General features: G+C 42.1%; 1 protein-coding gene across 1 annotated transcript in view; it reads left to right on the plus strand.

Moving 5' to 3' along the window:
* LOC126560561 (uncharacterized) overlaps positions 1–9781 on the plus strand; it is a 32520-nt gene extending 22739 nt beyond the window's left edge. Inside the window, exon 2 of the mRNA XM_050216519.1 lies at positions 9652–9781. Within this exon, the coding sequence (XP_050072476.1) occupies positions 9652–9781 (130 nt within the window). The remainder of the gene's footprint in view (positions 1–9651) is intronic.
* The last annotated feature ends 1388 nt before the right edge of the window (positions 9782–11169 follow it).

Raw genomic sequence — 11169 nt, forward strand, 5'->3', positions numbered from 1 at the left:
GCAACCGGTACGAGATACGCTGAGTACTTTAATCTGCCCCGTTGATTGCCTTTCGATTATTATTAGTCCCCATGGACTGGGAGCGATATGCATGCTGTGCGAGGCTGCGGTTAGGCCCATCACTCCCATCACATTCTGCTGCTTTATGGCCAAAAGCCTCCGCTACTCGAGCGGAACCAAATCGGCACTCGGCTGGATTTTCTTGCTCGAGCTACCCTCCCCGGCGAACCAATTTTCCTTTGCCTTTTTTCCATACTCTCTCTCTCCCCCCTTCCGATTCTGGCCAATAGTTTTTGATCAGCGGGTCCCAGTGAGAGTAATCGCATATCGCAACGGAGGCTTAATCAGTTAATTGAATTGTACGTGAAATAACACTCTCGGGGGCGGGATTGCTTCGTGCGCAAATGAACCGTTCGATATGAGCACCATTTTTGCACGCAGGCTCTCGGCTCTCGTCCTGAAGAGCTGTTATCGAAGGGCTAGTGTGTGTTTGGGTATTTTTTATTTTTTTTTAGACGTGCCAAAGTTGTGCCACTTTTTCCAGCCTAGAACAGTAACACGTTCTGGGTAAAGGTCAAATTTAATTATCACCATTGAAGGGTGTAAAACTCAACCGAAATGATCAACTTTTGCCCACGTTATTACCTAACGAACCTGAACGGATTAGCTGTGCGACTGCGTTTTTTGCCATTAATTTGGCACATTGGCTTGTGTGAACTGTATTTTGCAATTATTTATGAAATTTTAACTGCGTCGTAAACAATTTGTATATCAATCAATAATGTAATTTTTTATATTTACATTTTGAAGATTAGTTTAACAGTTTATATCTTTACGTTCAGACATTGAGGGATTTCATAAATTACGAAACGCTCGAGGGGAGGGAGGGGGGAGAACCATCTAGCGTAACGATTTGATACACAAGGAGGAGGGGACTTTGTGTTATGTAACGGAATGTCATATCGCTATAAAAATTTTGCAATGGGCAAAGCGTAGTTTTTGCCCCTACTTGTATATTAAATTTTTCTCCATACAGATTGGGAAAGGATGACGCCGTAAACAAGAATAGACTATACCCCTACTTGGATATGCAGTTCCTCCGTATTCATGATAATCTGACAATCTTTCTCCTAAATCACACATCAATACATATAACAAGCCTTTCAGAATAATTATGTAGTAGTCATTGCGATGATTTAATTTTATATTACTGTTATAAAATGATTGAAGCATCGAGAGCCGCAAACGGTTACGGGTGATCAAGATACAGCGGCTCCATCTATGGAGACGTCCGCCGAAAGAGTTGTACGTTTGCACCGCATCGGTTGCCGGTATTACCACTCAAGAACGGACACCATGCAGCAATAACCCCGCTATTCACTCGGATCGAGGCCAATATGTCCACGTCAACGGTTCCCATTTCGAACACCATTCTATCGAAAAACCAGAGGTGCCTTCCGCGTGGTTGGCTCGCCTTACCAGAGGAGACGTCCGCCGAAAACCATTATGATTACACTATGCTAACGCAATTTTTGAGCGGATAGCTAACGATGTAACCACACGCACATTGGCATATCAAGAAGTTCCAGAACATTATCATTTTGCAAAGCCAAAGCCAGTCAACAGTTAAGGTAAACAGTCCTGGGAAACATTTTTAACATTTCGCAACAGACAGCCACTGCAGCCGGACTTATACAAGACGATGTCAAATTCAAGAAGCTGTTTCATTTCGGATGCCCTCGCAGCTGCGTCAAATTTTCGCTCTTCTTCTTAATGAAGGAATGTCTTAGAAACCTTACCGCCTTGAGAACGCGTATGTGAACGATCTTTGCGATGATTTTCATCGGAACCTTCGAGATCGATACACTACAGAGGAACCAGATCAAAATCAACTGTTGGCTTAACGGCCTCTAAGGTCACGCCGGCCATCGAAATGGCTTATTAGATTATTCTCGATACCACGTAGTTAGATAGTCAGTCCTGTCCCTAGTGCCGCTGTCGCCTAAACCGCTGGGCCGCCACATCCAAATTTTATATTTAAGTCAATTTTCGAAGGAAGTGGGAGGGGGTTGCATCATTGTTTCTTAATATTGAAGGAGAGATTCCTTCCAATGTTACGTTTTGTTGCGATAGAGGGGGTAAAATAATCCCAATTTTAGCGTAACGTATGTTGAGGATCGCCCAATTTATCTATTATTTTGTACTCGTATATTTCAACCATTTTTATGATACAAAATTGATGTCTTGTGCATATCAAAAAGGAATGTTGAATTTGCAAAGTTTTTAACATAAATTCAAAGTTTTATCCAAGAAACAGAAAAAGAAGAAATTAAATAGATGATACCAAATGATTAAGAGAGAGGATAACGAAATAGCTTAGAATAATATTTCTTTACGTTTGATTTTGGTGCTTTGTTTTAGAACCCATTTGCATAGTTTTATATTTTTTTATTAATTTTTTTTTCTTTTTATTCGTTCTTAATTGAATCTTCGGGTTTAACTCATATTCGATCTCAGATAAAACCATTCAATAGAAAGAAAATAGAGAAAAATCTTAGTTGAAATCTATCACAACAACAAAAACTCAAGGAAAAATAGTTGAACTTCCAACGTAAACTTCCGCCACACATAAAACATGTCAATATGCGTGAAGATTTGTGTTTTTCTTTCCACAGAAAAAACGTACTCCTTGGCAACGGTGGCCCAAACGGGCGAAGAAAGCCCGTAAGGAAAAGCAACCCAAGTCACGGGTTTGGCACCAAACTCTCGCAAGGTGTAACGTCCTGTGGACCGCTGGTTGTGCCTGTCTTACGCTCGGTGGTACTAGCAGCACATTCAGTGCCGTCTTGTGTCGTGTTGTCGCCAGCAAACATTTCTCAATTTCCTCTCCCGCTACCGTGCGCCTTCTCATCCACCTCTCTTTCGCGAATATCTACCTGGCTTGCATAGGCCGTCACCAAACATCTACACGCCATCTTCATCGCCATCAAGTGCATGCGGAAGGAAATCGGGAAAAATTACTACCCTCTTCGATTGCTCGCAACCAATCGAAGTTGGCATTAGTGCACGGTCATGGGAAAGTGTGTTTGTGTGCATTTGTGATTGCAATTGCCAGTGACGCTGGCTCATGCAAGGTGCCTGGGAATGTCGCCAATGCGCGAACATGTTACAACGCGCACACAATGCACGCAATCAGGAGCGGAACCGTAACGGAAGCGAAATCAGTTGACGGGAAAAGTCTTTGGTTCATTTCCGTTTTCCATTCCGTTTTCGCAATCCCGCAACGCCACCTTCCGCGACGGCACTGGCGTCGTAAGGGGTGCAAAGATCGTCGTAGCCGTCGTTGGGCAAGGTGATAAGACCTAGGCAAGCAATAGATATGATGTAAATGCCGCCAACGTAGTGTCGCAATCGTTCTACAGGGAAGCACAACTTTCCAACAAGACACAAACACATACACACGCGTGCCCATCTCAAACGTCTAGACTGGCACAATCAAAGATTTCCTTTCTGGCATGACAACACTTTGACGGAAAACTCCCATTTCGTAACCGGATCGATTCGATTGTAACGATTGGCTGGTTGTGCAGTACAGTGATTCGGGAAGTAAAATTCATTTTTTATCTATTGATTATGATATTTTATTGTGCTCATTTCCTTTTCCTTCTTAGCAGCTTTTTTTCACCTCTTCTTGAGTATGCGGCGGCTCCGAAAGCGTAAAACAATTCCCGTGTAAAGTGAGGGCAATATGTTCACCATTTTATTTGTGGCATGAATTTCAATTATTCTCATTATTGCATTGCAAACGCGTGCATTACGCTCGTGGCCAGTGTTTATCGATTTTTAATTCTCATTAAATGTATAATTCATTGAAAGTGTTGGGTTGTTGAAACGTTTGTTTTTTCCCTGAAAACATTCAAATTCTGTTTTGTATAATGGGTTTTCAAAAAATTACAAATTTTGTTCATTATTATGGGTTACAGGACTACATGTAATCAATTTTGGCATGTTAGCAATTTTGGCTTTGCACCAAATCTCGGCATGAATTAGTTGAAAAAATACTACAACAATTATTCCATTGTCGAAAGATTAATATTAAAATAAATTCATGCTTGTAAGGGTGTTTGCAAAACAAAAAAGAAGATAAACCGCTTTTCACCACAGCTCAGCTGATAATTTGCTTTTTAATACACACCGGGACACGTAATCCGATGCCGTTTCCGGTGATTAAAAGCCGGCTAATCAGCTTTCGATTACAGTGTCGCATGTAAGCCCTCGCACAAGAGAACACGCGCGAATCCATCCGTAAGCATCAAAGTGCTAACCGATCGCTAATTACCTCATAAAGCAGCAGCCTGATCCATGTGTACTTAACGTGTAATGAGATTTATTACCAATGTCGTTTGGCGCGTTGTCGTTGCGTGTACGCGACACGCTCGTGCCAGAGTTTTTAATTTATTAATTTACAATCACGGACAGTAAAGATAGGTATTGCTGGTGAAAAATGTTAAACGAGTAAGAGGAATGAGTTGGTAATAATCATGTAATATTAAAATATGACATCAATATAATATACTCGATACAATTTACATAACAAACAAAGAAATATTGGAACTAATTCATTAAATTTAATAACATCACCAGCTTGAAACTTTGCATATGGCCAGTTCCACTAAAATCAACTAGTGGTTTCCTCCATTCCGTTATGGAACCATGAATTGTAAAATGTGTCTCCCCAATTCCATTACTGCCAGCACTACGCCATCGTCTATTCATGTATCGATCATCAAGACATTTAATAAAACTAAACATCAATTATTCCCTACAATAGCCAAAAAGGAGTAAAAGGAACTCCAGAAATCTGATTTAAAGGTATGTTTCTGATAATATACATTAGTGATGGGAAAAACGGCTCCAGAACCGGAGCCGGTTCCGACTGGCTCCAGAAAAAAATCAAACCAACGGCTCCGGAGCCGGTTCCAAACCAACTGCCTCAGAGCCGGTTCCGAACCAACGGCTCCGAACCAACGGTTCCGATCCAACGACTCCGGAGCAGATTCGGTTTGTTGAACGTGCTGCTTTGACAATTACGATCTACGCTCAATGTTTCCTTCCAGTCACAGGGAGAGACGAATGCAGTCGAAAGACGCAAAGTCTCTATAAGCAAAAACAACAACATACGCTCAATGTGCGATTGCCAATTCTCCTGTCAAAATAAAGATTGGTTACAAAAAGCTTCTGATAATGCAAAATATTTGATATCAAAGCTGTACGTTGAACAAACCGTCTGCTCAACCGTTCGGAGTCGGCTCCGAACCAACTGCTCCGGAGCCGGCTCTCAAGCCGTTGGTTCGGAACTCCGGAGCGCACATCACTAATAGACATACATGTAGGAGAGAGAGAGAGAGCGAAAGGCCCATAGACAGAGTGATCATTAAACGAATGAGAGCGGCGGTATCAAAGAGAGAAAGATAGAGAGAGAGAGAGAGAGAGAGAAAGAGAGAAAGTGAGAGTGGAAATGGGTGATCACAGTGCATTTTATTTTTAAAACGAATTCCCGTATGAATGAAAGGATTATTCTATTCCATGAAACAACTCAGTATGAAATCGAATCAACAAAATTGTACCAAGAAGGACATCGCTACCAACACCTTAATGCCTTAATGAATCGTATGAAAAGTCCATTTTTCTTTCCAATGTCACCGCCCGGTACGTGAAAGACACGTTGACACCCCACCGGAAATGAACTCACTCAAAGGCTCACCATGAGCGGAAAGGTACAGGAATGATTCCGATTGCTGACGGTTAACTTTTTCGGTGATTAATCGTGATCTTTTACTAGGTCAAACCTATTCTACCTGCCCAAGAGGACATCGATTGAAGTCACAAAATAAGAAAAAAATGTTTGTTTCCTCTCGTTCTCTTCTCCATTTTAGTCTGCAGTAATGCACTGACCACTCATCCTAGTACACGCACAACATAACTTACACCAAACACACAAAATGTCCTTACGAAGAAACAACAGACACCGGTAGAAAAAATATATATCCCCTACAGTTGCCTCCATCGAGACGCAGCTTCGTTTTGACTTTCTTCTAATTAAACTCACCCCCGGGTACGAAAGTGGACACATTTTGGCTAGCATTGTTTGCCTCTCCTCCACCATCCACCACCCTTCCAGCCGACCCTTAAGTGCAGTTTGGCAATGAACAAACGGGCCACCTTTTGCTACCGGTAGTCGGTGGTAATAATTTATTTTTAATGCTCCCTTGGCGAGATGGCGCTGGCCATCCCTCATCGGTCGGTCGCTTTTGCGGGTCATTGTGGGTGGGAGTTTGTGTCTTACTCCCATCCACCGAAGCTCCAAACCAGCAGAACGATCAAGCTTAATGAGCTACAAGACAACCATTTCCTGGGATGACATTTGTCCGCGACTGTTGACACAGTTTCCCTTTTCTCGCTGCCCAATCATTCTTCGGCTCACTCGGCTAAGGCTCATCCTGCTGTTATATACGATGGCGCAAAATTTTACGACGACGAGGTCTGTAGGTGATCTGCTTGGTGCTTTTTTTTTTTTGGGGCTGCTTCCTTTCTTGCTTTCTTCGTTTTCGTCTGTGTACTCTGTGGGATCTATTTTTCACGGTAGCGCCGCGAAAAGCAAAGTACAAAACACTGACTTTTCTTCATCGCGCGTCCATCCATCCAAAGCCAACTTGCTAATTTTCATCAACTTGAATTTAATCTTTTTATGCAAATTAACTTCCCATCCCCCAGCCCCCAATACCAGCCTACACCGCACAGCACAGGATACGGGGATCGTTTTCGAAAATTCTCCACCCACCGAATGGAGCTCCGTGTGGAAGTTTCTTGAATTACCCAAGGGGTGTGCACAATTCTTACCGGAAGCTTTCGCCCGGTCTCGGTTCATTCAAAACAGGCCTGATTGTAGTAGTGCTCGGTTAATCTAAGAAAGAGGGACGCCATGAACTTCTGGAGGATGGAATCAACTTCGCGCAAGTTGATACCGCTACAGGAAGCAGGTTCGTCTTCGGCTTATTTTTCTTCCCATTTCACTCCCACAAATATAGTCACACACACTCACAAAAAGAGGTTCGCGATTTGACGCGTAGCCACGACACCTCTGACTTCGCCGCTGTTTCCACCAGGCAAAGCAAAAAAGGGGTGATAAGTTTCCAGTTTGGTATGCTAATTTCCACCCGCATCGCTTCATGTCGTTCCGCTGCTGGGAATCGGTTGGTAGGAGTTTTTGTTCCGTAGTTGTTTTCCACTTTTCAGTTTCTTGCTCTTCAGTTTCACCAATTCATCTTCTCACAGATAAACGGGCACGGGAGTTATATTTTGTTTTTCTTTGTTCAATCTCCGATACGGCCAGTGTTTGGGTATGGCTTAGCTTTATGCGTTTTCTTTATCCGTTTCTCGTCGAAGAAACGTTCGTATTCACTTTCGATTTGTAGGACGATTGAAGTTACGTTTTATGAAGTAATGTATCAGTGCCAACATCGGAAGGATCGATTAGTGTAATGTAAAATTGAAATGCTGGTGTAATGTATTCCATCACTTTCAATTCGGACTCTTCCTGGAAAATGTTATTTGTAGTTGACCATAATATTTTTAAAGATACGATTTGACATATTATTATTATTTATGGCGAATAATTTTTATTCGCGTATCAAGAATGAAATATTCTATAAAAATTAGTGAATTAAAAGCAACCACTATAATAATCAACATTTCACAGTGTCTGTTAATGTAAAATAGCCGTGAAATCTTCTAGCTCTCAAACATCATCATCATCATGTTGGCTTGCTCTTTTAAAGAGCACGTTGTCGTGACATGGGCCGGTCAACAACAGATCTCCAGGAAACTCGATCCCTGGCTGCAGCTTCCCATCTATGTAGGCACCCGATCTCCGACAGGTCTCCCTTCACCTGATCTAGCCAACGAAATCGCTGTGCTCCCCGACGCCTCGTGCCAAGCTGTGCGTTGCTGACGAATAGTCCGGCATCCTCATGACTGGGGCATCCATGCCCCAGTCATCGTATCCTGCCGGTCTTTGCCACCGTCTGGATGTCCGGTTCTTCGTAAAGCTCAGCAAACTCGTGGCTCATCCTTCTCCTCCTCACTCCATACTCGTACACACCGCCAAAGATGCATCCTCTGCTCGGATGGTCCAAGACTCGTTTCCATATAGAATCATCTGGCGTATCAGTGTGCGATATATCTCACATTTCGAAGTCTTCTCGAGGTCTCGAAGTCTTCTAGAACTCAGCAGACGGTGAAGGCCGTAGTAGGCCCAATTCCGCTGCATAATGCACCTCCAGATTTCGATGCTAACATCGCTATCCGAAGTTACGACAGTCGCAAGATAGCTGAACTCCTCTACTACCTCGAGATCGTTGCCGTCGACTAACACGCTGCTTCTCAATCGGGCTCTGTCACGATCAGATCCTCCGGCAAGCAGGTATTTCGTCTTTGTCGCATTGATCATCAATCCAATTCTTGTTGCTTCACGTTTCAGTCGGGTGTACGCCACACACACCTTCGCTGTCGTCTTGCCAACGATGTCAGTGTCATCCGCGAAGCTAAGAAATTGAAGAGACCGGTAGGGAACCGTGCCATGGATATCGTTGTCTAGCACAACGCTTCGTATTCGACACCTTCCAAGGCTATATTGAACAGTAGACAGGAGAGTCCGTGCTCTTACCTCAGACCCCTGTGAGATTCGAACGATTCCGACAGCATGTTCGATACTCTAACTTTGCACTTCTCCGGATCAGCTTTCCAGGAAAGTGGGGCCGCTGCATTATGCCGATGAAATCCGTGGCAAAGGGGGAAAGTCTGCAAAACAAGATCTGGGACAGGGTCTTAAAGGCGGCATTAAGGACTGAAATGGCACGATAGCTAGAGCATTCCAGTCTGTCACCCTTTTTGTACATTGGGTGAAAGACTTTCTTCTCGGATATCATTTGCTAGATAATCTGATGAAGAAGACTGAGTTCCTTGTATCTTTTGAAAAACTTAAACATTGATATGAAGATGTCCTCGATAAAATTACACCAAAAAGAAATAGATATCAATTATCAAATTCCTTTCAACTTATCCACTAGCAACTATTGACGACAATGTCGAAGATTTGGGTCTGAAATATGAACCTCTCAACATAGAGTACAATTTTGCTTTTGCTCCTTCAAATTACAAAGATATGCAAAGCAAATACAAAGATATAACAGGAAACATGTACCCTTCTTAAGTTGTTTAAAATACTAGGCAATAAAAAATGCAATATTTGTGCCTGATTTGACAATACTGCTTAGAGCTACCATACCAAATCTAACAATTTTTTTTGCCTGATTTGAAAAAGCAACATTACATCGAAAGATCTTTCAAGAAACATAGATGGTAAGTTATTACTGTTTTTGTCTTTAGTTTATTCAAATCAACGGACCACCAGTGCTCCCCTTGAAGATTTTTTTTTCATATTGGTCACAAATTACAAGTAGTAGGACGCAGAGCACGAATACAATTTATAAACGCGGATGGTATCGAGGCCAAGTAACGCATAACGTCCAGCGTAGTTTGGTTGGGCTCCTCAGGAACGTAAAGCAAACCTCGAGGATCTGCGCTGTACAGATCGAACCAGCGAGCAATACAGCGTCATATCCGAGACCGGGTTATTAATGCCACGCGCAAGCTGTTTGACCAGTCGCAAGAGCTGATTACCCTTAACGGTAATGTGTTCAAGCTGATCGTGAAAAGTTAACTTGTGGTCAAGGAGAATCCCAAGATCCCTGACAGAGCTTTTGCTGGAGGATACGTCTAGCGCGTATAGTCTCGTCTAGTGCGTATTCATAGATCAGAGGGTTTGGCTTCATTGCAAAATAGACGACAACACGCTTTTAAACGAATAACTCAAGGCCATTCGTAGAGAATGAGGACAGTAACGTACTCAATGCTGCCTGAAGACGCAACTGCATGAGAAGAAACAGCTTCTCATCGTAAAGCAGATAGCTATCAGGAGGTCTCATTTTAATGCAGTAGTATCGGTCGCAGACAAAGGAGTACATCCAGGTCAAGTGTTACTTCGATAGCCCAAGGATTTTTAACTTGACAAGCAGTAGGAAATGTGGAACACTATCGAAAGCTGTCTGTACATTTGTATACGCCCAGCATCGATGGTCTTCTGGCAGTGGCTAACGAATTATAACAGCTTGATGATGGTTGAATGCTTTGAAATAGATTGGTGCCGAGTGTTGTCGAGGTAATTGTGGTAGCAGCGAGAAGCGGTTCCTACATTAGGAGCTCGAAGACCTTAGCGTAGGCACAAAGCCATGTAATGCTTCGATAATTGGTGGCTTTTTATTTATCACTTTTTTTTGCACGCAGATTAATCACCAGCTTGCATGATAGCCACCCAACCTCATAAATCGTCTGTACTTGAATCATTCCTTAATACAGGAAAGCAGTTTTTAAAACTGCTTGAAGCAGTAAATTGTGGAATGGATTCTTATAATTTCGGAATGCAAACTAACAAAAAGCTTTTTAAAACTTATTGTAAATAATGAAGAACCATTCATTTCAAATTAAAATCGACAACCATTTTGAGGCATAAATTTACTATTTTACGTTCAATTTCCAAATTCGTTCAGCTTATTGAAAATTATAATGTGACTTGCTTGAGCATTAATTTAGGTTTTTTCATTTAGGTTTTTCTTTTAGAACAGCGTCCATCAATGAAAATTAAATTACATTCTTCTTATAAAGGTCATCCATTGAAGTCATTGTTTGTTTGTTCTTTGCTTGAGTAAAATCCACCATTAACAACCTGGTTTTTATTTTAATTGCGTTGTCATCTGCTCACTATCTACCCTCCGTATCTTTTAAACTTTATCGCCAAGCATGTATGACAGCTGTTAGAAGGATATTATATTTCATTATGTCAGCCAACTGTCAACTGGAAGCTACTCACCTTTCAACCATTTAAGTGCTCCACTAACTCGTACACCATCGGTGGACCTCTTGTTGTAGCTTTCTACTGACAACCTATTACAACGGATGAAATGTAGAACGCACGATCACACACTCACAACACACTCATACTCTTTAACGACAAATACGGTTGCATGTATGGAAAAGAATGTCGATAAAACA

The sequence above is a fragment of the Anopheles maculipalpis genome, chromosome 3RL (genome assembly GCF_943734695.1).
Source record: "Anopheles maculipalpis chromosome 3RL, idAnoMacuDA_375_x, whole genome shotgun sequence".
NCBI classification, from domain to species: Eukaryota; Metazoa; Arthropoda; class Insecta; order Diptera; family Culicidae; genus Anopheles; species Anopheles maculipalpis.